Genomic DNA, 26,420 nt, shown 5'->3' on the forward strand with positions numbered 1-26,420 from the left:
GAGCCTAAGTGGTGACCAAAAGCCTGGAGTACCCAGAAACTTGATAAGCTCCCCCCCTCCCTGGTGACCCCAAAGACCTGGAACAGGACATCCCTGTTAATTCTGAGGCAAGAGCAAATCCTTGCCACTAAAGGCCTCAGGAATAACCTGTCAAGTCTCAGACCCCAGGGATAGAAGTGAATTAAAACTCATGTGGGCACTTCCAATTGAAGAGAAGACAATGTCTAGGCAACCTAAGGAGGAGCAACTACCGGATTGCGACATAAGGCCATCTTACAGAACAGCACCTGAATCCAGATACTTAAGCAAGGAGTCTCTCATCAATAGCAAGACCTCACCCTAAAGAAATGGGAAACACCTCAGAACCCCACTGAGTGAAGTTAATGAAAGGGGACCCGGGAGGTAAGAAGAGCCAGACCGGGCATCTCTGGACACTAATGTAGCCAAGAGGGTCTGTGAGTTGTGGGCACTCTGCTTGGATAAAATTGGTCAGTTAGCCAGCCAAAGACACCCTGGAATGGGGGACCCAAGACAGACACAGCCAAAGACCCAGGATGTGCCCAAAGACTCAAACGAGATTTTTGGGTGCCTGGGTGGCAGCTTTAAAGCTTGGCATGTAGGGTGAATTTGTCAGAACCAACCACAATGAGAGCAAGTACTGTCCCAGAGTCAACCCAAGAAAGGGTTGTGCCTAGCCATTAAGTGCCAACATAAAGTAAAGGTCAAGAAAGCAGTCTAGCAAGGGAGGATTTTACAATAGCATATTCTCCACCATAGAAGAGGAGATAGTTAGTTACACCACTTACAGCAACAGGATGCTACTAAGAATACAGTCGGCTTGTGCCTGCGGCATGTACATAGACATGCAAGTACCAGAACAGCCACGGCACAATTATACTACTTATGGAAGTAGAGGGTGAGGCTGACAGGTGCATACAATAACAGCACACCCAAATCATATACAGCATCCTGCGAATACCACAAATACTCTATGTAAGAGAATAAAGTGGTTTCATGGAGCATGTAAATACTGTGGGGTCATGTCCAATACAGTGTGTAGGGTAGAATAATTACTCTATGTACTGTATGTAAGAGAGAAATGTAGGTGTCTAGTGAATGTAACACCTGAAAAGCCATGCCAGATAACACGTCCAGCAATCCAATGTACAACTAAGCGGTCACAATGCGGCAAATAATTATCTTGTGTGCGTGGCCAGCTTTAGTCCACTGCTTTGTCTGCAACAGAGCACAAATGGCTAAGGCCCATCTTTTCAGCCATTTAACAACTGAAAATGGAAGAGTTTAAAAGGAAATAAACCCCATTTTTCTCTGGAAGACTGTTTTAGGAACATGCAGAACATGCTGCAGACTGACGAACCTTAGGGGCAAGTGTTAAACATGTCTACTTTTATTTCTAGACTTAGTATTTTTTTCTTCTTTATATTAAAGGAACAATATTTAGAATACACCATTTCAAAAGGTGAGTTTTTGAACTGCGCTCACCTGGAGGTTTAATCTGCACATTTTCATTATCCAGTTTTTCCTCCTGTGGGACCAACGCAACAAAACGAGGCGGTGTATTTCTGCGGGGGGTATACCTACAAATGGCCATCACTTGTCGTTCCAGGCACTTGATGAGCAGAGCCTGAAATAGTGTGCTGCTACCTAAAGAGAGAGAAAATTCTACTTCATGTACAAGCTAGTACACAACTATAATCAATTTTAAAAAGGTACACATTTGAAATTCAGGTCAATTAAAATAAATACATGGCAAAAAAAGGAGCTGAACATGCATGGATATGGTGAAGTAAGGTGTAAGAATAATCAATGAACGGGCCTTGGTACAACAGCTATCTTAAAGGGGTTGTCTCAATTAAGCAAATGTTATTTATCATGTAGAGAAAGTGAATACAAATCATTTTCTAATGTACTGTTATTATCCATATTGCTTATTTCCCTACCCTTCCCTACTTTCACTCTAGCGTTTTTGCTGGATCTGGCAAGGTTCAGCAAAAATGCTTTTGTTACTGATAATACAACCATCTGCATCTGTTCTTAACGGATCCGGTTGTATTATCTTTAACATAGACAAGATGGATCCGTCATGAACTCCATTGAAAGTCAATGGGGGACAGATCCATTTTCTATTGTGTCAGATTGTGTCAAAGTTAAACTGATCTGTCCCTATTGAGTTGCATTGTGGGTCATGACGGATCCGCTTTGCTCCGCATCCCATGACGAAAAGAAAACCGCAGCTTGCGGTTTTGTGGCATTCCGTTCGGTTATGTTTTGTCCCCATTGACAATGAATGGGGACAAAATGGAAGCATTTTTTGTCAGGTATGGAGACCCTATGACTGATCTCAATACCAGAAAATAGAAACGCCAGTGTGAAAGTAGCCTAAGGTTACTTTCACATCTGCACTTTTGCTGTCAGGTTTTGAGATCTGGCAGGGTGTCTCAAAGTCACAGCAAATCGCTTCCGTTATTATAATACAACCAGCTGCATGCGCTCTGAACAGATCCAGTTATATTATATCGAAAATGAAGAAACTAGATCCGGCAGTAAGACCATTGCAAGACAATGGGCGCCAGATTGTTTTTTTTTTTTTACATGTCCGAAAAAAACATATCCAGCACCATTGACTAACATGATTTTTGGTGCTGGATCCGGCTTCTTCAGTTTCCCACGTTGCATACAAAAACACTGCTTGCAGCGGTTTTGTGTCCGGCATGAAAACGCAACAAACTGAAACAGAATGCATTCTTGCACACTCCGTTCTGGTTTGTTCAGTTTTGTTTAGTTTTGTCCCCATTAACAATGAATTGAGACAAAACTGAAGTGTTGTGCTGCTGTTTTCAGAGCCGATGCAGGGTCTCAACACTGGACAGCACAACGCAGATGTGAAATTTATTTTAGGATACTTTCAGATTGCACCTTTACGTGCTGTCTTTTAGTGCTAATCAGGAAACAGATACAGCCTTGATATAGAGATAGTGGATAAAGCTACATGGCAACATCTCTTTTCATGTAGGCAACCTGACAGAATGACAGGAAAAGATCAATGCATAAAGCATTAAAGCAGGGCTACAGTGCATGTCGCAGGCACATAGCATCACACCAGTTTGTACACAGATGTGTTGCAAAGCTTTAATGTCAGTAAGCAATGCTGCCATGTAATAAGTAAAAAATATAGAGTTCTATTTCTCCATTTCCACAACTGGACTTACCACTAACAAGAGACTCCTCAGGATAAATAAACTGTGCAGGCCGGATGAAATAGTGCTTCTTCAGCAAACTGATTGGCTTAAACCCAATCAGCACAAGGCTAGGATCATCAAACTTCTTCACTTGTTCAGTCTCCTCCTTCTCCAGGACAATCTGACGGTTACCGTAAGTCTGACATATGAGAGATTAAAGAGTGCACTGATGGGTAATGTAAGCATCAGACACACAGATCAGCTCCAAATGCAAAAACAATTCTGACAATCTTTTAACCCCTTAAGGACACGGCCCTTCACCTTAACCACTTCAGCCCCGCTAGCTGAAACCCCCTTCATGACCAGGCCACTTTTTACACTTCTGCACTACACTACTTTCACCGTTTATCGCTCGGTCATGCAACTTACCACCCAAATGAATTTTACCTCCTTTTCTTCTCACTAATAGAGCTTTCATTTGGTGGTATTTTATTGCTGCTGACATTTTTACTTTTTTTGTTATTAATCAAAATGTAACGATTTTTTTGCAAATAAATGACATTTTTCACTTTCAGCTGTAAAATTTTGCAAAAAAAACGACATCCATATATACATTTTTCGCTAAATGTATAGTTCTACATGTCTTTGATTAAAAAAAAAATGTTTGGGCAAAAAAAAAAAAAAATGGTTTGGGTAAAAGTTATAGCGTTTACAAACTATGGTACAAAAAAGGAGATTTTTGTGAAACTCACCTGTAAAATCTTTTTCTCGTCTTTTCCATTGGGGGACACAGACCATGGGTATAGCTTAGAGGTATTACTAGGAGGGACACTATGCAAAAACGAAGCTCCTCCTCCTCGGGCTATACCCCCAGACACCTCCAGGAGGACTTCAGTCGTTGCAAAAGCAGTAGGAGAAGGAGAACTGAAAAAAACCACAATGGAAACCAACATGCCAACTAAACAAAAAAAGCGGGCGGGAGCTGTGTCCCCCAATGGAAAAGACGAGAAAAAGATTTTACAGGTGAGTTTCACAAAAATCTCCTTTTCTCGTACATTCCATTGGGGGACACAGACCATGGGACGTCCAAAAGCAGTCCATGGGGTGGGAAAAACCAACACCGCCAGGAGAAAGAACGTCCAACCGTTAAACGGGCACCACGGCCTGCAATACCCTGCGCCCGAGGACAGCATCAGCCGAAGCCAGCGAGTGCAACTGATAAAACTTAGTGAACGTATGCAAGGACGACCAAGTGGCAGCCTTACACAACTGGGAGGCGGAGGCGCGATTGCGTCTGGCCCAGGAAGCTCCCACAGCCCTTGTGGAGTGAGCGGTAATCCGCGACGGGGGAACCTGACCACGAGCGCGATAGGCCGCAGCAATAGCGGAACGGATCCACCGCGCCACAGTAACCTTGGAAGCCGCCAGACCCTTACGAGACCCCTCGGGAACCACAAAGAGGGAGTCCGAACGACGAAAGGAGGCGGTGGCCCCCAGATACATCTTCAGGGCCCTGACGACGTCCAGGGAGTGGAGAGCACGTTCCTTGGGGTTCGCCGGAGAAGGACAAAAAGAGGGCAGGACAAGATCCTCGTTAAGGTGGAACGGGGAAACCACCTTGGGCAAAAAAGAAGGAACCGGCCGTAGCACCACCTTATCCTGGTGGAAGACCAGAAAAGGCTCCCTACAGGAAAGCGCGGCCAGCTCCGAAACCCTCCTGATGGAGGTAATGGCCACCAGAAAAACCACCTTCCAGGTGAGGAAGACTAGGGAGACCTCCCTCAGAGGCTCAAAAGGCGCATCCTGAAGGGCGCGCAGGACCAGGTTAAGATCCCAGGGGGGTAAGGGAGGAACATACGGAGGAACCGAATGCGCCACCCCCTGCAGGAAGGTTCTCACCGGCCCCAAAAAGGCAATAGACCGTTGAAAAAAGACCGCCAAGGCCGAAACCTGACCCTTCAAAGAACTGAGCGACAGCCCCACCTCAACGCCGGACTGTAGAAAGGCCAGCACCACCGGAACAGAGAAACGAAGCGGCGGAAAACCCGACTTCTCACAAAAGGTTAGATAGGCCCTCCAGGTGCGATAATAGATCCGCGAAGAAGCCGGCTTCCGAGCTCTGATCATGGTTCTCACCACTGCATCAGAGAAGCCTCTCTTCCTCAGAATGTAGGTCTCAATAGCCACGCCGTTAAACGCAACTGACGTGAATTCTGGTGGAAGAGCGGTCCCTGAGATAGAAGATCCTCTCTGTCGGGAAGAGGCCACGGAACGTCCGCTAACATTCGGACGACGTTGGAGAACCAGGCGCGGCGAGGCCAATCCGGAGCGATAAGAATGGTTAGTATCCCCTCCGCCTCGATCTTGCGCAGCACCTTCGGCAACAGAGGCAGTGGAGGGAAGACATAGAGGAGGTCGAATTGCTGCCAAGGAGACACCAGCGCATCCACTCCGCACGCCCTTGGGTCCCGAGCGCGGGCCAGGAACACCGGCACCTTGTTGTTTAGCCGGGACGCCATTAAATCCACGTCCGGACGGCCCCATCGGCGGCAGATGTCCTCGAACACCTCCGGATGTAGGGACCACTCTCCCGGATCCACCTTGGTGCGGCTCAGAAAATCTGCCGTCCAGTTGTCGACGCCCGGAATGTACACCGCCGACAACACTGGAACATGAGACTCCGCCCATAGGAGGATCCTCGCCACCTCCTGCATCACTGCCCGACTGCGCGTTCCGCCCTGATGATTGACGTAGGCCACAGCCGTGGCATTGTCCGACTGAACACGCACCGGCCGAGCCGCAAGGAGGTAAGTCCAGTGGGAGAGGGAGTTGAAGATCGCCCTTAGTTCCAAAACGTTTATCGGAAGACGGGATTCCTCCGTCGACCAGACCCCCTGAACTGTGAGGTTCCGGAGAACGCCTCCCCAACCGATGAGGCTGGCATCGGTGGTGACTATCGTCCAGGAGAACGGAAGGAAGGACCTCCCTGATGAGAGATTCGGGGAGGCCTGCCACCAGGGGAGAGACAACCGAACGTGCCGGGACAGGCGGACGGGAGCGTCCAGACCACGAGAGGTCTTGTCCCATAGGGCAAGAATCCACTGTTGTAACGGTCGAGTGTGGAACTGGGCATACGGAATCGCCTCGAAGAAGGCGACCATAAGGCCCAGAACCCGCATGCACTCCCGAATGGTGAGACGAGGAGCTTGTAGAAGGAGCGACACCGCCCTCCGAATCTGAGAGGACTTGGAATCCGGAAGAAACACCCGAGAACTCGAGGTGTCCAAAATCATCCCCAGGAAGGAGAGTCTCTGGGAAGGGTGCAGAGAGGATTTTGGTAGATTGATCAACCACCCGAACCGTTCTAGAGATTGAACGGTAATTCGGACGCTGTCCTCGGCCTGTGGAAGAGACGGGGCCTTTATCAAGATGTCGTCCAGGTAGGGCAACAACGAGATGCCCCTGGTGCGAAGAAGCGCCATGAGAGGCGCCAAAACCTTGGTGAAAACGCGAGGGGCGGTCGCCAACCCGAAAGGCAGGGCGACGAACTGGTAATGACGACCCCAGATGGCAAAACGCAGAAAGCGATGGTGAGACTTCGCAATCGGGACGTGTAAGTAGGCATCTTGAATGTCCACAGACGCGAGAAACTCCCCCGGAAGCAGAGAAGCAATAACGGAGCGAAGGGACTCCATGCGAAACTTCCGCACCCTTAGAAACTTGTTCAGAAGCTTCAGATCCAGTATCGGGCGCACCGACCCCTCCTTCTTCGGAACGACGAACAGGTTTGAGTAAAAACCTGTTCCCTGTTCCTCCGGGGGAACGGGAAAAATGACACCCCGGTCCAGAAGAGAGGAGACCGCCAAAAGGAGGTCCGAGGCCCTGGCTGGATCCCCCGGAACGCGAGACGGGAAAAAGCGTTCCGGCGGGCTGGACGCGAACTCCAATTTGTAACCGGACGTCACAATCTCCAGAGCCCAGGCGTCCTGAATGTGAGCCCTCCAGACCTGCTGAAAGGAGAGCAAACGGCCCCCCACCACGAGGGGTGGGGGCACCCCTTCATGCGGAGGGCTGCTTGGGAGCAGGGGGACGGGTTGACTGTGCCCGTGGTCGCCAAGAGGGCTGGGGTTTGAAGAAAGGCTTCTTGCGGGATTCCTGGGATCCCCCAGCCGACGAGGACGAAGACGTCCTGGCTGTGGAGAAGCGACGAAAGGACTGGCCCCGGAACCCTGAAGCCCGAGATCGAAAGGGCCGTTTGGATCTGGGTTGAGGCAGATGAGTACTCTTGCCCCCCGTTGCGGCAGAAATGAATTCGTCCAACTGGGCTCCAAAGAGTCTAGATCCTTCAAAGGGAAGGTTAGCGAGGGAACGCTTGGAAGAAGCATCAGCATCCCACACCTTCAACCAAACCTCTCTACGCTGAATGACCGAGAGGGCCGAAATACGGGCAAATAGGGAACCGATATCCATTGAAGCCTCACAGAGATATTTAGAAGCCTGAGACATTTGGAGAATAAATTCCAAAGTGTCTGCAGGGGCGCCCTGTTCCGTCAGATCCTGGTGGTGGCGCCGCAACCACGCCGTAAGGGCTCTGGCAACCCAAGCCGACGCAAAAGACGGTCGCAGGGAAGTGCCCGCCAGAGAGAAGATGGACTTGGAAAGTGAATCCAGGCGTCTGTCCACCGCATCCTGCAGGGAGGAACCGTCTAGGACAGGAAGGGCCGTGTTCTTGGCCAACCTGGCCACCGGAGGATCTACCTTAGGGGAAGAAGTCCACTTTTCCACCGAGTCAGAGGGGAAAGGGTAAAGCGTATCCATGCGCTTGGTGGCCGAAAATTTTTGATTGGGTCGGTCCCAAGCCTTTGATATGACCGCTGTGAATTCCTCATGAACGGGGAACACCGCGGATTCGGGCCTTTTGGGCGGAAAGAGGGAGAACTCCCGACTAGTGGAGGGAGTGGAATCTCCGTGGATATTAAAAGTGTCACGGACAGCCTCCACCAATTCGGATACCATGGTGGAAAGCTTAGGCAGGGGTTCCCGCTCCGTGGCCTCGTCCGATCCGGACAATTCCCCTTCGGATTTGCGCTCCCCACGAGAGGGAGAGTCAACCGGACATGCCTCAAGGCGTGGGGGAGAAGCGGAGTCATCCGATGAGGAATGCTGCCGCTCACGCTGCCTCTTAGACGTCAGACGCCCCCTGTGAGAATCACTGAGAGGAGATGGAGCGGTGGACGCCACTGGAGTAGTAGCTGCCATACGCTCCATGAAGGACATGGCTGCCTTGGCAACTAGGGCCAGATCCGCTGCCGCACTAGACATGGCGGAAGCCCAGGCGGGTACCGCCGGTTCCGCAGGGGCAGAGGGAGGACTGGGCTGAGCAGGAGAAGGAGGCTGATCCTGTCCAGGAGCAGGGCACGAGTCACAGGTGCCAGAGGTAGAAAAAGGCATAAGGCACACCTTGCATGACCCCAAAAGAGCCTGAGAGGAGGCCTTGGCAGATTTAAGTGCCCCAGGCTTTGGCATGATGGAACCCCACAGTAAAAGATCTCCTACCAGTTGCTGCAAAGATCAGGAGCAGAGCAAGCTGTTCTCCTACCACCCAGGCAACGCTAGCAGAAGTCTCCGGTGTAGAGAGATGAGGAGCTGCACGGCCGTGAGCAAACAGAGTCTCCGGTGTAAGGAGAGTCAGAGCGGCATGCCGAGGCTCCGCCCCCCCCGAACGCGTCACTATGGCGCGAAAAAAGCGCGCGAAACAAGCGCGCGCGCGAAAATAAGCGCGCGCGCGAAAATATGCGCGAAAATAAGCGCGCGCGCAAAAATATGCGCGCGCGCGATTTAAACAAACACGTGGTGCAGCAGGGGTTAACGCGGCCATGGAGGAGCGGTCTGCCGGCGGGCGCTGAGAGAGCGCAGCAGCCAAGGCCCGACGAGAGAAGCTGAAGCCCACAGTTTAAGGGGGAAGAGTGCCAGTACTCCAGTTCAGGATCCTTCTTCAAGCTCACCCAGGTAGCCACAGACAAACAGACACAGAGGGAGGGGGAGGGACTGGGCAATACTTATCTGCTCAGCATGCTCCCTCGATGTCCAGACCAGCAGGGATGCGCCTCTTCAGACTTCTGACTCCAATCCAGGAGAACAGTGCTCTGGAGGAGGGTAGGCAGCAGGCGTCCCAGCAGCTGGTGGGATGCCAGAGCTGACATGTTGAGCCTGGATCCACTTTTCTTCTGTGGGGGGATGGGCGGTAGCCAGGACACGTCGAAAGACGGTGGCAGACACTCCACGGGGGCCAGGAAAGCGCAATGCTGACCTGCGTCCCCATCTGAAAACAGAAAAAAATAACAAACAGGAGAAGAGTAAGCGTCACCTCCTTGGACAGACACTAAGCAAAGACTGGAGTCCTCCTGGAGGTGTCTGGGGGTATAGCCCGAGGAGGAGGAGCTTCGTTTTTGCATAGTGTCCCTCCTAGTAATACCTCTAAGCTATACCCATGGTCTGTGTCCCCCAATGGAATGTACGAGAAATGTGAATTTCCGCTTTTTGAAGCAGCTCTGACTTTCTGAGCACCTGTCATGATTCCTGAGGTTCTACAATGCCCAAACAGTAGAAAACCCCCACAAATGACCCCATTTTGGAAAGTAGACACCCTAAGGTATTCATTGATGGGCATAGTGAGTTCATAGAACTTTTTATTTTTTGTCACAAGTTAGCGGAAAATGATGATATATTTTTTTTTTTCTTACAAAGTCTCATATTCCACTAACTTGCGACAAAAAATAAAAAATTCTAGGAACTCGCCATGCCCCTCACAGAATACCTTGGGGTGTCTTCTTTCCAAAATGGGGTCACTTGTGGGGTAGTTATACTGCCCTGGTAATTTAGGGGCCCAAATGTGTGAGAAGTACTTTGCAATCAAAATGTGTAAAAAATGGCCTGCGAAATCCGAAAGGTGCTCTTTGGAATGTGGGTCCCTTTGCCCACCTTGGCTGCAAAAAAGTGTCACACATCTGGTATCGCCGTACTCAGGAGAAGTTGGGGGAATGTGTTTTGGGGTGTCATTTTACATATACCCATGCTGGGTGAGGGAAATATCTTGGCAAAAGACAACTTTTCCAATTTTTTTATACAAAGTTGGCATTTGACCAAGATATTTTTCTCACCCAGCATGGGTATATGTAAAATGACACCCCAAAACACATTCCCCAACTTCTCCCGAATACGGCGATACCAGATGTGTGACACTTTTTTGCAGCCAAGGTGGGCAAAGGGGCACATATTCCAAAGTGCACCTTTCGGATTTCGCAGGCCATTTTTTACACATTTTGATTGCAAAGTACTTCTCACACATTTGGGCCCCTAAATTGCCAGGGCAGTATAACTACCCCACAAGTGACCCCATTTTGGAAAGAAGACACCCCAAGGTATTCCGTGAGGGGCATGGAGAGTTCCTAGAATTTTTTATTTTTTGTCGCAAGTTAGTCGAATATGAGACTTTGTAAGGAAAAAAGGAAAAAAAAGAAAAATCATAATTTTCCGCTAACTTGTGACAAAAAATAAAAAATTCTAGGAACTCGCCGTGCCCCTCACAGAATACCTTGGGGTGTCTTCTTTCCAAAATGGGGTCACTTGTGGTGTAGTTATACTGCCCTGGCAATTTAGGGGCCCAAATGTGTGAGAAGTACTTTGCAATCAAAATCTGTAAAAAATGGCCTGTGAAATCCGAAAGGTGCACTTTGGAATGTGTGCCCCTTTGCCCACCTTGGCAGCAAAAAAGTGTCACACATCTGGTATCGCCGTACTCAGGAGAAGTTGGGGAATGTGTTTTGGGGTGTCATTTTACATATACCCATGCTGGGTGAGAGAAATATCTTGGCAAAAGACAACTTTTCCCATTTTTTTTATACAAAGTTGGCATTTGACCAAGATATTTTTCTCACCCAGCATGGGTATATGTAAAATGACACCGCAAAACACATTGCCCAATTTCTCCTGAGTACGGAGATACCAGATGTGTGACACTTTTTTGCAGCCTAGATGCGCAAAGGTGCCCAAATTCCTTTTAGGAGGGCATTTTTAGACATTTGGATCCCAGACTTCTCACACGGAATACCTTGGGGTGTCTTCTTTCCGAAATGGGGTCACATGTGGGGTATTTATACTGCCCTGGCTTTTTAGGGGCCCGAAAGTGTGAGAAGAAGTCTGGAATATAAATGTCTAAAAATGTTTACGCATTTGGATTCCGTGAGGGGTACGGTGAGTTCATGTGAGATTTTATTTTATGACACAAGTTAGTGGAATATGAGACTTTGTAAGAAAAAACAAACAAAAAATATATATATTTCCGCTAACTTGGGCCAAAAAAATGTCTGAATGGAGCCTTACAGGGGGGTTGATCAATGACAGGGGGGTGATCAATGACAGGGGGGTGATCACCCATATAGACTCCCTGATCACCCCCCTGGTAAGGCTCCATTCAGACGTCCGTATGATTTTTACAGATCCATGGATCGGATCCGCAAAACACATGCGGACGTCTGAATGGAGCCTTACAGGGGGGTGATCAATGACAGGGGGTGATCAGGGAGTGTATATGGGTGATCACCCTCCTGTCATTGATCACCCCCCTGTAAGGCTCTATTCAGACGTCCGTATGATTTTTACGGATCCACTGATACATGGATCGGATCCGCAAAACACATGCGGACGTCTGAATGGAGCCTTACAGGGGGGTGATCAATGACAGGGGGTGATCAGGGAGTGTATATGGGATGATCACCCCCCTGTAAGGCTCCATTCAGACGTCCGCATGTGTTTTGCGGATCCGATCCATGCATCCATGGATCCGTAAAAATCATACGGACGTCTGAATGGAGTCTTACAGGGGGGTGATCAATGACAGGGGGTGATCAGGGAATCTATATGGGTGATCACCCGCCTGTCATTGATCACCCCCCTGTAAGGCTCCATTCAGACGTCCGCATGTGTTTTGTGTATCCGATCCATGTATCCGTAAAAATCATACGGACGTCTGAATGGAGCCTTACAGGGGGGTGATCAATGACAGGGGGGTGATCAATGACAGGGGGTGATCAGGGAATCTATATGGGTGATCACCTGCCTGTCATTGATCACCCCCCTGTAAGGCTCCATTCAGACGTCCGTATGTGTTTTGCGGATCCGATCCATGTATCTGTGGATCCGTAAAAATCATACGGACGTCTGAACGGAGCCTGACAGGGGGGTGATCAATGACAGGGGGGGTGATCAGGGAGTTTATATGGGGTGATCAGGGGTTTATAAGTGACAGGGGGGGGGGGGGGTGTAGTGTGGTGTTTGGTGCGACTTTACTGACCTACCTGTGTCCTCTGGTGGTCGATCCTAACAAAAGGGACCACCAGAGAACCAGGTAGTAGGTATATTAGACGCTGTTATCAAAACAGCGTCTAGTATACCTGTTAGGGGTTAAAAAAAATCACATCTCCAGCCTGCCAGCGAGCGATCGCCGCTGGCAGGCTGGAGATCCACTCGCTTACCTTCTGTTCCTGTGAGCGCGCGCGCGTTCACAGGAAATCTCGGGTATCGCGAGATGACGCGCCGATGCGTCCAGGAGGAACAAATCAACCACCTCCCGGACGCGTCGGCGCTTTAGGCGGTCGGGAGGTGGTTAAGGACCAGGCCATTTTTTGCAAATCTGACCAGTGTCACTTTAAGTGCTGATAACTTTAAAACACTGACTTATCCAGGCCATTCTGAGATTGATTTTTCGTCACATATTGTACTTCATGACACTGGTAAAATAAAGTCAAAAAAAATTATTTTTTTGCATAATACAATACCTAATTTACCAAAAATTTGGAAAAATTAGTAAATTTCAAAGTTTCAGTTTCTCTACTTCAGTTACACAAGAGTTATTGGCAATTGGGGATGAAATTTGAGAATTTCATTTTTTTGCCTAATTTTCCATTTTAACCCATTTTTCCACTAACAAAGCAAGGGTTAACAGCCAAACAAGACTGTATCTTTATTGCCCTGACTCTGCTGTTTACAGAAACACCCCATATGTGGCCGTAAACTACTGTACGGACACACAGCGGGGCGTAGAGTGAAAGGTGCGCCGTATGGTTTTTGGAAGTCAGATTTTGCTGGACAGTTTTTTTGACACCATGTCCCATTTGAAGCCCCCCTGATGCACCCCTAGAGTAGAAACTCCATAAAAGTGACCCCATCTAAGAAACTACACCCCTCAAGGTATTCAAAACTGATTTTACAAACTTTGTTAACCCTTTAGGTGTTGCACAATATTTAATGGAAAATAGAGATACAATTTCAAAATTTCACTTTTTTGGCAGATTTTCCATTTTAATATATTTTTTTCCAGTTACAAAGCAAGGGTTAACAGCCAAACAAAACTCATTATTTATGGCCCTGATTCTGTAGTTTACAGAAACACCCCATATGTGGTCGTAAACTGCTGTACAGGCACATGGCAGGGCGCAGAAGGAAAGGAACGCCATACGGTTTTTGGAAGGCAGATTTTGCTGGACAGTTTTTTTGACACCATGTCCCATTTGAAGCCCCCCCTGATGCACCCCTAGAGTAGAAACTCCAAAAAAGTTACCCCATTTTAGAAAGTACGGAATAGGGTGGCAGTATTGTTGGTACTAGTTTAGGGTACATATGATTTTTGGTTGCTCTATATTACACTTTTTGTGCGGCAAGGTAACAAGAAATAGCTTTTTTGGCATTGTTTTTTTTTTGTTATTTACAACATTCATCTGACAGGTTAGATCATGTGGTAATTTTATAGAGCAGGTTGTCACGGACACGGCGATACCTAATATGTATACAATTTTTTTTATGTAAGTTTTATACAATAACTTCATTTTTAAAACCCAAAAATTGTTTAGTGTCTCCATAGTCTAAGAGCCATAGTTTTTCCAGTTTTTGGGCGATTATCTTGAGTAGGGTCTAATTTTTTGCGGGATGAGACGACGGTTTGATTGGCACTATTTTAGGGTGCATATGACTTTTTGATCGGTTGCTATTACACTTTTTGTGACGTAAGATGGCAAAAAATTGTTTTTTTTACAGTTTTTTTTTTTACGGTGGTCACCTGAGGGGTTAGGTCATGTGATATTTTTATAGAGCCGGTCAATACGGACACAGCGATACCTAATATGCATACTTTATTTATGTAAGTTTTACACAATGATTTTATTTTTTAAACAAAAAAAAATCATGTTTTAGTGTTACCATAGTCTAAGAGCCATAGTTTTTTCAGTTTTTGGGCGATTATCTTGAGTAGGGTCTCATTTTTTGCGGGATGAGATGACGGTTTGATTGGTACTATTTTGGCGTACATGCAACTTTTTTAAATCACTTTTATTACCTTTTTTGGGAAGTAAGGTGGGCAAAATTTCAATTTTCTCATAGTTTTTATTTTTTTATTTTTATGGCGTTCACCGTGCGGGGAAGGTAACATGACCGTTTTATAGATCAGGTCGTTACGGACGCGGCGATACCTAATATGGCGCACCGTGGACGGATGCGGTCGGGGCCGCTTGTGAGCCCCTTCAAACGGAGCTCACAAGCGGACACCTGAACGCAAGTGTGAAAGTAGCCTTATTTGGGGGGGGGGGGAGATCTGTGGATGACGCACTGTTATGGGGGGGGGATCTGTGGATGACGCACTGTTATGGGGGGGGGGATCTGTGGATGACGCACTGTTATGGGGGGGGGATCTGTGGATGACGCACTGTTATGGGGGGGATCTGTGGATGACGCACTGTTATGGGGGGGGGATCTGTGGATGACGCACTGTTATGGGGGGGGATCTGTGGATGACGCACTGTTATGGGGGGGGGATCTGTGGATGACGCACTGTTATGGGGGGGATCTGTGGATGACGCACTGTTATGGGGGGGGATCTGTGGATGACGCACTGTTATGGGGGGGGATCTGTGGATGACGCACTGTTATGGGGGGGGGATCTGTGGATGACGCACTGTTATGGGGGGGGATCTGTGGATGACGCACTGTTATGGGGGGATCTGTGGATGACGCACTGTTATGGGGGGGATCTGTGGATGACGCACTGTTATGGGGGGGATCTGTGGATGACGCACTGTTATGGGGGGGATCTGTGGATGACGCACTGTTATGGGGGGATCTGTGGATGACGCACTGTTATGGGGGGGGATCTGTGGATGACGCACTGTTATGGGGGGAATCTGTGGATGACGCACTGTTATGGGGGGAATCTGTGGATGACGCACTGTTATGGGGGGAATCTGTGGATCTGTGGGGGGATCTGTGGATGACACTGAGGGGGGATCTGTGGATGACACTTATGTCATCCATAGATCCCCATAAGTGTCATCTACAGATCCCCCATCAGATGCATCAGTGTGGAGGGAGGAGGAGGGGACACTCATGGCGGGGCCCGGTGCAGTAACTCTACCATAATACACCGGGCCCCGCAACTGTTAAACATTCAATCTGATCTATGGTATATCTAATTGTATATGCTCTGTACGGTACTTATTGTACTACCGTAAGTATAGCATTAAGACAGCGCAGACCGGCATCTCCCTCGGTCATGCGCCGCCTGCCCCAGCTCCCTCCTCATGCGCCGCCTGCCCCAGCTCCCTCCCCATGCGCCGCCTGCCCCAGCTCCCGGCGGCGCATGACGGAGGGAGCTGGGGCAGGCGATCAGGTGCAGCCTGATGTGGCTCCACAAAACTTGTACAACCAGATCACATCCCTAAGAGAAGCTGAAGAGGAATCTGAGGCTTGCAGCAGCATGCCATGAATGTGGATGTGAAGAGGCTCATTCTGATGGTCGACGAGTGTCCGGCGATCTGCCAAAGAAAGGATGCTGACTGAGATGAAATTGGGCATAAAATGTTCCCAGCAGATTGGAGCAAAGGAATCAAGTCTCAAGAGCTGCTTGGTAAGTATAGCCATCCCCAACTTCAATGAAGTTCCCTCCGTCATTGGCTCCCTCCGTCATGCGCCGCCTGCCTGTTCATATATAAACTGAGATAAGCAGGCAGGCGGCGCATGACAGAGGGAGCTGGGGCAGGCGGCGCATGACAGAGGGAGCTGGGGCAGGCGGCGCATGACAAAGGGAGCTGGGGCAGGCGGCGCATGACAGAGGGAGATGCCGGTCTGCGCCGTCTTAATGCTATACTTACGGTACTACAGTAAGTACCGTACAGAGCATATACAATTAGATATACCGTAGATCAGATTGAATGTTTAACAGTTGCGGGGCCCGGTGTATTAGAGTAGAGTCACTGCACCGGGCCCCGCCATGAGTGTCCCCGCCTCCTCCCTCCACACTGATACTTCGCTGGCCACGCTGTGCAGCATAGCGGCCAGTGAAGTATTTGCTTTATAAGACGCACTTCCATTTTCCCCTTACTGTTGGGGAAGGGGGGGGGGGGGTGCGTCTTATAAAGCAAAAAATACGGTAGATTCTGCTTGTATTCTGGAATTTTATCAAGTGACAATTTAGAGTTCACTGAACTGTTGGTGGTATCCACGGTACCTGAGCTTTCTTTGTGTCACTGGGAAGTAGGAGACTTCCTGTGTCCTTGTTGAATGTTCTTGTCTTAGTTTTTACAGGCTCGTTGCTCTCACGGTACAACTTTACAGGAGGTGGTTTGTTAGCTTTATGGATTAAGTTATACACTCCCACTGTAAGGTGGAGGTCGTCATCCAGCTTCAGAGGGATTCTGCATTGAGAAAACAAAAAAAGAAAGCATTAAAATCCATGATCGCCTGTTAACCAAAACAATATGAAATAGCTTAGAAAACTGCACTATTTCGCACAACACAGAAAAAAACAAGAAAAAACAAGTGTGTAGAGATATATATACAGGTCCTTCTAAAAAAATTTGCATATTGTGATAAAGTTCATTATTTTCTGTAATGTACTGATAAACATTAGACTTTCATATATTTTAGATTCATTACACACCAACTGAAGTAGTTCAAACCTTTTATTGTTTTAATATTGATGATTTTGGCATACAGCTCATGAAAAACGAGATTTTTGTATAACTTACCAGTAAAATCTCTTTCTCGCTCTTTCCTTGGGGGACACAGAAGACCTTGGGTATAGCTCATCTCCATAGGAGGCGTGACACTAAGTGAAAACTGTTAAGCCCCTCCTCCACAGCTATACCCTCAGCCTGGAGAGAGAGACTGCCAGTTGCGTGTCCAAGCAGTGAGAAAAGGCAAAGTCCAACAAGGAACCAACAAGCCAAATACCCAACGGGTAACAAAAACTCGGAAACTGTACAGAGAAAAACAATCAATGGGTGGGTGCTGTGTCCCCCAAGGAAAGAGCGAGAAAGAGATTTTACTGGTAAGTTATACAAAAATCTCGTTTTCTCGCCCAGTTTCCTTGGGGGACACAGAAGACCTTGGGACGTTCAAAAGCAGTCCAAAAGGGGGAGGGACCACAGCACCAAGGTGAAGCACCCGAAAGGCATCAATGAACCGCCGCCCGCAAACCCAGGCGGGGCAGGCAGCATCTGCCAAAGTCAGAGTATGCACCCTGTAGAACTTGTCAAGGCGTGCAAGGTAGACCTGTGGCCGCCTTGCCCAAATGCATGGCCGAAGCCCAATGCCTCCGGCCCAGGAGGCACCGACCGCTCTGGTGAAATGAACGGTGACACCAAGACAGAATCCTGCCCTAGGTGCGGAAACCTCAGCAATAGCCAATCTGAGCAAGCGGAGGACAACCACCCTGGAGTCCGTCAACCCTATGCACAGACCTCCTGGAAACCCAAGAGGCCGAACATCTACAAGAGTCGGAGATCTCCAAGTAAAAAAACGGCAAGGCCCAAACAACGTCCAAATAGGTGAGGTGTTGAAGCGAAAGGCAAACACCACCTTCGGAAGGAAGGAAGGAAGGAACGAAGAAAAACGGGATGTAGAACAGCCCTGTCCTGGAAAAGACAGAAGGCTCGTAACAAAAAAAGGGCCATTCCGGCACCCGTCAGAGACACGACTGATACAGAACACAACCGTACCGGACAGAAGGGGTAGAGAGAACCTCTGTAACGGCCCCAAGGACAAGATTGGAGCGCCGAGAGCTCAGTATATAGTCCCAGGGCGGTACCGAAGGACAGTACAGAGGAACCAAAGAGCCACTCCTAGGAAGAAGGTCTTGGCAGGCCCAGAGGGCCGGGAACGCTGGAAGAGGAAGAACAGCGCCGACACTTGACACCCCAAGTAAACGACAGAACCATGGGGAGAGAAATTCAGAGTGGGGAATGCACAGCTTCCCACAGAACCCCATACAAAAAACCCTAAGCCTTACGACAGATCCTGGACGAAACACAGCCAGGAGTGGACAGTAGCGAACCCGCTGGAGTCGCCTGGCAAGCGGGCGAAAACCCAATGTGATCAGGCGCAGACCAGTAACACGGGCAGAAGGGTCGACAAAACTAGCCCCGTTGGCCCTCGAACAACGTTGTCCCGTATCCACCCGAGTGGGGGAGCAGAGGACAGATGGAAAGAACCCAAAGGATCCGCCAGATACCAGGAGAAGACAGGCAAAAGTCCATGCTGATGTAACCACGTTGTACAGCCCCGGTGTGGGAGATCAAAGGACAATCTGGATCGAAAAAGGTAGTCCCCCCAAGTTATCAAGAAGGCAAGTCTACAGCAGGACCATGCAATCTGCACTCAGCGGGAGGACAGCACGCGGTAGACTCGGTAAATAGGCACACAGCTAATACAGCCAGTGTGAACCAGGGAGACAGCACGAGGCCAAAAGGAACACCGGAACCATCCACATGAACAACCATGCTCTCCCCAGAGGGGAGGACAGTGAAAGAACAGCCTCTGAAGTCCGGCGGGAAGCCACATCGGAGTGATCCGTACCGAGCGGGAGCCAAACAAAGCCGGCGAGATAAGGCAGTGGAGACAGAGGCCGGCATAACACCCTCCAACCGAAAGGAGGAGGGGTGGGCAACAGGGAAGCCATAGGCCAGCTGAAAAGCAGAACCCGCTACACTGAGAGACGCCCGGTCCACCGCCTCGCAGAAGGCGAATACCTGGGAGAACCCAAGGCGGAGGTCCTCCGGACCTGGGTAATCGAGCACCCAAGAGAAGTTGGGTGACCTTCCAGAGAATAGCAGCCCGAACCTGGCAGCAGATCAGACAGAAGCGCAGAGGCGCCAAGAGGAAGGACTCATACCACACTGCATCCGAAGAGGAGGAAATTGCAGCAGGCAAGGGAATCGCAGTCCTGCACGAGCCAACGAAGAATTCGAGAGGCGCTGCAGACAACAGCACTCTCGAGCATGTGACCACTAGCGCAGGGGAACAATGCCGCGGGAGGACGAATGGGTACGTATCTAGGGACCACGAACACTCCCCGGGCGGAAGGGCCACGAAAGGAATGAGTACCACCCAGCTAGGTGCAGTAGCGAACAAGTAGAGCCCGTCTACTTATAAAAAAGGTATATACCTTGAATACATTGGGCATTCATCTGCTGTTTGTTGGACACCACCTCAGGCCCACACAGTTGGACCGAATGAGCTCTTTAGAGAATAGTGCAAGGCTTGCTGGAAGCACCATATCCCAAGAGAAAAAAGTACATCTCAGGATAAAGGGGGGCATACGGACGAGTAGCCCCGTAAGCAGTGAGAAGGCCAACCCACCTATGGGAGGAGAAGGCATATGGGGCAGCAGCATTACCACTGAGCTACCAGCTTGCCTTGTCTACCAGTATGGGGGTCAGTCACGCAGGAGACCGGGGAGGGAGGGGACGTAGGGCTGGAGAAGCCACTCTCTCACCACAGATGTCTTCACCCTCGGTCCGTTCCAGCAGGGTCGCCCCTTCAGCTACTGGCACCGTAGTGGCAGGACGCTGGAAGAGGGGCTTGGCGTGCGGGCGACCCTTGCGCTGGCGGGATGCAGGGGAGCTGGGCTGCCCTGGTCCACCTTGCCTTCTGTGGGGGAGGCAGCAGTGCGGATGACCGGCACTGGCGCAGCTCAACCCCGGGAGAAACAGAGAGGTCTAGTGCGTCTCTGTTGTCCCGTATTCTGGAACAAAAAGAAAAGAAAAAGTAAAAATCAAAAATTTTAAAACAACAAAGGAGAAAACAGCCCTGCAGTAGCAGGGAGTGTCTTGCCTCCTTGGACACTAAGCAAAAACTGGCAGTCTCTCTCTCCAGGCTGAGGGTATAGCTGTGGAGGAGGGGCTTAACAGTTTTCACTTAGTGTCACGCCTCCTATGGAGATGAGCTATACCCAAGGTCTTCTGTGTCCCCCAAGGAAACTGGGCGAGAAACCCAAATTTCCTATCTCAAAAAATAAGCATATTTCATCCGACCAATAAAAGAAAAGTGTTTTTAATACAAAAAAAGTCAACCTTCAAATAATTATGTTCAGTTATGCACTCAATACTTGGTCGGGAATCCTTTTGCAGAAATGACTGCTTCAATGCGGCGTGGCATGGAGGCAATCAGCCTGTGGCACTGCTGAGGTGTTATGGAGGCCCAGGATGCTTCGATAGCGGCCTTAAGCTCATCCAGAGTGTTGGGTCTTGCGTATCTCAACTTTCTCTTCCCAATATCCCACAGATTCTCTATGGGGTTCAGGTCAGGAGAGTTGGTAGGCCAATTGAGCACAGTAATACCATGGTCAGTAAACCATTTACCAGTGGTTTTGGCACGGTGAGCAGGTGCCAGGTCGTGCTGAAAAACAAGATTTTTGTATAACTTACCAGTAAAATCTCTTTCTCGCTCTTTCCTTGGGGGACACAGAAGACCTTGGGTATAGCTCATCTCCATAGGAGGCGTGACACTAAGTGAGAACTGTTAAGCCCCTCCTCCACAGCTATACCCTCAGCCTGGAGAGAGAGACTGCCAGTTGCGTGTCCAAGTAGTGAGAAAAGGCAAAGTCCAAAAGTGGAACCAACAAGCCAACTACCCAACGGGTAAAACAAACTCGGAAACCGTGTAGAGAAAAACAAAGAATGGGTGGGTGCTGTGTCCCCCAAGGAAAGAGCGAGAAAGAGATTTTACTGGTAAGTTATACAAAAATCTCGTTTTCTCGCCCAATTTCCTTGGGGGACACAGAAGACCTTGGGACGTTCAATAGCAGTCCAAGAGGGGAGGGACCACAGCACCAAGGCAAAGCACCCGAAGGCATCAAGAACCTGGCGCCTGCAGACCAGGCGGCCCAAGGCAGCATACGCCGAAGCCCCAGTGCGCACCCTGTAGAACTCGGTAAGGTGTGCAAGGAAGACCAGTGACCGCCTTGCACAAATGCATGGCCGAAGCCTTATGCCTCCGGCCCAGGAGGCACCGACCGCTCTGGTTAAATGAACGGTGACACCAAAAGCAGAACCCTGCCCTTGGTGCGGTAACCACAGCAAGAGACATTCAGAGAGCGAAGGAAAACCACCCTGGAGGCCGTCAACCCTTTGCGCGGACATCCTGGAAACACAACAGACCGAACGCCGACAAGAGTCGGAGATCTCCCAGTAACAACTGCAAACCCAAACAATCTCCAAGCGGTGAAGCGCCCGTTCCCGGAGACGGGAAGGGGATGACCAAAGCCTCGTAGATAAGAAGGCAGATACCACCCTCAGAAGGAAGGGACGGGATGGAGAAACAGCCCTGTCCTGGAAAAGGACAGAAGGCACAGAGAACGAAGGGCCACCGATCAGGCAACCGTCAGACATGATGGCAACAGAAAACACAACCGTACAGGACAGAAGGAGTAGGGAGAACTTCTACAACGGCACCAAGGGAAAGAGTGGAGCGCCAAGAGCTCAGTGTGTAGTTCCCAGGTCGGTACCAGGAAACGGTACAGAGGAACCAAAGAGCCACTCTGTGGAAGAAGGTCATGACAGGCCCAGGAGGGCCAGAAAACGCTGGAAGGGGAAGGACAGCGCCGACACTTGACACTTCAAGTAACAGAGTCCCAGTCCCAGGGTCAGGCCGGACTAGAGAAAGACAGAACCAAGGGAGAGAAAAGCAGAGTGGGGGAATGCCCCGCTTACCACAAAACCCAGGCAAGAACCCTAAGTCCGACAACCGAACCTGGACGAAGCACAGTCGGGAGCGAACACTAGCGCGCTCGCAGGAATCGCCTGGCAAGCGGGAGAAAACCCAATGTGATCAGGCGCAGACCAGTACACGGCACAAGGGTCGGAAAAAAACCAAAGCAAAAACTGGCAGTCTCTCTCTCCAGGCTGAGGGTATAGCTGTGGAGGAGGGGCTTAACAGTCTTCACTTAGTGTCACGCCTCCTATGGAGATGAGCTATACCCAAGGTCTTCTGTGTCCCCCAAGGAAACTGGGCGAGAAAATGAAATCTTCATCTCCATAAAGCTTTTCAGCAGATGGCAGCATGAAGTGCTCCAAAATCTCCTGATAGCTAGCTGCATTGACCCTGCCCTTGATAAAACACAGTGGACCAACACCAGCAGCTGACATGGCACCCCAGACCATCACTGACTGTGGGTACTTGACACTGGACTGGCATTTCCCTCTCCCCGGTCTTCCTCCAGACTCTGGCACCTTGATTTCCGAATGACATGCAAAATTTGCTTTCATCCGAAAAAAGTACTTTGGACCACTGAGCAACAGTCCAGTGCTGCTTCTCTGTAGCCCAGGTCAGGCGCTTCTGCCGCTGTTTCTGGTTCAAAAGTGGCTTGACCTGGGGAATGCGGCACCTGTAGCCCATTTCCTGCACACGCCTGTACACGGTGGCTCTGGATGTTTCTACTCCAGACTCAGTCCACTGCTTCCGCAGGTCCCCCAAGGTCAGGAATCGGTCCTTCTCCACAATCTTCCTCAGGGTCCGGTCACCTCTTCTCGTTGTGCAGCGTTTTCTGCCACACTTTTTCCTTCCCACAGACTTCCCACTGAGGTGCCTTGATACAGCACTCTGGGAACAGCCTATTCGTTCAGAAATTTCTTTCTGTGTCTTACCCTCTTGCTTGAGGGTGTCAATGATGGCCTTCTGAACAGCAGTCAGGTCGGCAGTCTTACCCATGATTGCGGTTTTGAGTAATGAACCAGGCTGGGAGTTTTTAAAAGCCTCAGGAATCTTTTGCAGGTGTTTAGAGTTAATTAGTTGATTCAGATGATTAGGTTAATAGCTCGTTTAGAGAACCTTTTCATGATATGCTAATTTTTTTAGATAGGAATTTTGGGTTTTCATGAGCTGTATGCCAAAATCATCAATATTAAAACAATAAAAGGCTTGAACTACTTCAGTTGGTGTGTAATGAATCTAAAATATATGAAAGTCTAATCAGTACATTACAGAAAATAATGAACTTTATCACAATATGCAATTTTTTTTAGAAGGACCTGTATATATATATATATATATATATATATACACACACATATATATATATACATATATACACACACACACACACACACTAGCAGAAAGATATCGACAGTTTCCCCGATAACAGTGACCTCTACAGTACCTGCCTCTAACAATGACCTCCACAGTGGCTGCCCCTTTAACATTGACCTCCACAGTGGCCGCCCCTTTAATATTGACCTCCACAGTTCCCACCCCTTTAATATTGACCTCCACAGTTCCCGCCCCTTTAACAGTGACCTCTCCTTTATCATTGACTTTCACATTGACCGCCCCATTAACAGTGACCATCCATTTAAGGCCTCTTTCACACTTGCGTTGTCCGGATCCGGCGTGTACTCCACTTGCCGGAATTACATGCCGGAAAAACGCAAGTGTACTGAAAGCATTTGAAGACGGATCCGTCTTCAAAATGCTTTCAGTGTTACTATGGCACCCAGGACGCTATTAAAGTCCTGGTTGCCATAGTAGGAGCGGGGGAGCGGTATACTTACAGTCCGCGCGGCTCCCGGGGCGCTCCAGAGTGACGTCAGAGCGCCCCATGTGCATGGATGACGTGCCATGCGATCACGTCATCCATGTGCGTGGGGCGCCCTGACGTCACTCTGGAGCGCCCCGGGAGCTGCACGGACGGTAAGTATGCTGCTCCCCGCTACACTTTACCATGGCTGCCAGGACTTTAGCGTCCCAGCAGCCATGGTAACCACTCTAAAAAAGCTAAACGTCGGATCCGGTAATGCGCTGAAACGACGTTTAGCTTAAGGCCAGATCCGGATCAAAGCCTTTCAATGGGCATTCAGTCCGGATCCGGCCTTGCGGCAAGTCTTCAGGGTTTTTGGCCGGAGCAAAAAGCGCAGCATGCTGCGGTATTTTCTCCGGCCAAAAAACGTTCCGTTCCGGAACTGAAGACATCCTGATGCATCCTGAACGGATTTCACTCCATTCAGAATGCATGGGGATAATCCTGATCAGGATTCTTCCGGCATAGAGCCCCGACGACGGAACTCTATGCCGGAAGACAAGAATGCAGGTGTGAAAGAGCCCTAACAGTGACTTTCACAGTGACCACCCCTTTAACAGTGACCTCTCCTTTATCAGTGACTTTCACATTGACCGCCCCATTAACAGTGACCACCCCTTTCACAGTGACCTTCACAGTGACCGCCCCTTTAACAGTGACTTTCACAGTGACCGCCCATTTAACAGGGACCTTCATTGTACCTTTACATTCGCCATATGTCTACGTCATGTTTGAATCATTTTGGGAATGATATTTTATTTTTTGGGGATGTTACAAGGGTTAGAAGTTTAGAAGCAAATCTTGACATTTTTCTGAAATTTTTAGGGACCAGTTCAGGTCTGAAGTTACTTTGCGAGGCTTACATAATGGAAACCACACAAAAATGACCCCATTCTATAAACTACACCCCTTAAGGTATTCAAAACTGATTTTACAAACTTTGTTAACCCTTTTGGTGTTCCAAAAGAATTAATGGAAAATAGAGATACAATTTCAAAAATTCACCTTTTTTTTGGGCAGATTTTCCATTTTAATAATTTTTTTTCCTGTTACGGGCACACGGCAGGGCGCAGATAAAAAGGAATGCCATACGGTTTTTGGAAGAAAGATTTTGCTGGACAGTTTTTTTTTACACCATGTCCCATTTTAAGCCCCCCTGATGCACCCCTAGAGTAGAAACTCCAAAAATGTGGCCCCATTTTAGAAAGTACGAGATAGGGTGGGAGTATTGTTGGTACTAGTTTAGGGTACATATATTACACTTTTTGTGAGGCAAGATAACAAGAAATAGCTGTTTTGGCCCCGTTTTTATTTTTTTTGTTATTTACAACATTCATCTGACAGGTTAGATCATGTGATATTTCTATAGACCAGGTTGTCACGGATGCGGCGATACCTAATATGTATACTTTTTTTATTTATGTAAGTTTTACACAATAATATCATTTTTGAAAGAAAGAAAATCATGTTTTAGTGTCTCCATATTCTGAGAGCCATAGCTTTTTCAGTTTTTGGGCGATTATCTTAGGTAGGGTCAAATTTTTTGCAGGATGAGCTGACGGTTTGATTGGCACTATTTTGGGGTGCATATGACTTTTTGTGTTTACTCTCTTTTTATTAGGAGAAACCAAAATCAAAAATGGCTAGTGAAATTTGATACATAGAGTATTAAATTAGAACCGTTAGTGTCCAGCGTATAAAGTAACAATGAGTAAATTGTTATCAATACAACAAATACAAAGAATGTATATAATCATCAAAAAATGATTACAGATATAGACTCATTTTGTAACATTGCATCCATGTTAACACTTTCCATAAAGCATTGTGGCCTATGGAACCACATAGCACTTTCAGAATATTCTTGCGGCTAAACGGACAACTCGCTGGGAATTATCACCCTTTAGAACAACAATGACATGGGGGGGAAACAAGAGACATAAGGAAGTAGGGGGGTGGATGGGAAGAAAACATCGAGAGATATTAAAACATATGAACCTGACCTAAAGATTCTGTGAAAGATGCATATGACTTTTTGATCGCTTGCTATTACACTTTTTTTGATGTAAGGTGACAAAAAATTGTTTATTTAGCACAGTTTATTTTTTACGGTGTTCAGCTGAGGGGTTAGGTCATGTGATATTTTTATAGAGCCGGTCGATACGAACGCGGCGATACCAAATATGTATACATTGTTTTTATTTATGTAAGTTTTACACAATAACAGCTTTTTTAAAACCAAACAAAAAAAATTATGTTTTAGTGTCTCCATATTCTAAACCATATATTTTTTTTTTTTTTTGGCGATTGTCTCAGGTAGGGGC

At 48.5% G+C, this 26,420-nt stretch overlaps 1 protein-coding gene across 2 annotated transcripts in view; it reads right to left on the reverse strand.

Annotated features, from left to right (window-relative positions):
• Positions 1-26,420, reverse strand: part of XRCC6 (X-ray repair cross complementing 6) — a 94,398-nt gene that overhangs the window by 41,257 nt on the left and 26,721 nt on the right. For both annotated transcript variants that reach the window (XM_044300682.1, XM_044300683.1), the window contains exons 7-9: positions 16,753-16,939; positions 3,231-3,399; positions 1,504-1,665 (exon numbers count right to left, since the gene is read on the reverse strand). In XM_044300682.1, coding sequence (XP_044156617.1) covers positions 1,504-1,665; positions 3,231-3,399; positions 16,753-16,939 — 518 coding nt within the window. The remainder of the gene's footprint in view (positions 1-1,503; positions 1,666-3,230; positions 3,400-16,752; positions 16,940-26,420) is intronic.

The sequence above is a fragment of the Bufo gargarizans genome, chromosome 7 (genome assembly GCF_014858855.1).
Source record: "Bufo gargarizans isolate SCDJY-AF-19 chromosome 7, ASM1485885v1, whole genome shotgun sequence".
Classification (NCBI taxonomy): Eukaryota; Metazoa; Chordata; class Amphibia; order Anura; family Bufonidae; genus Bufo; species Bufo gargarizans.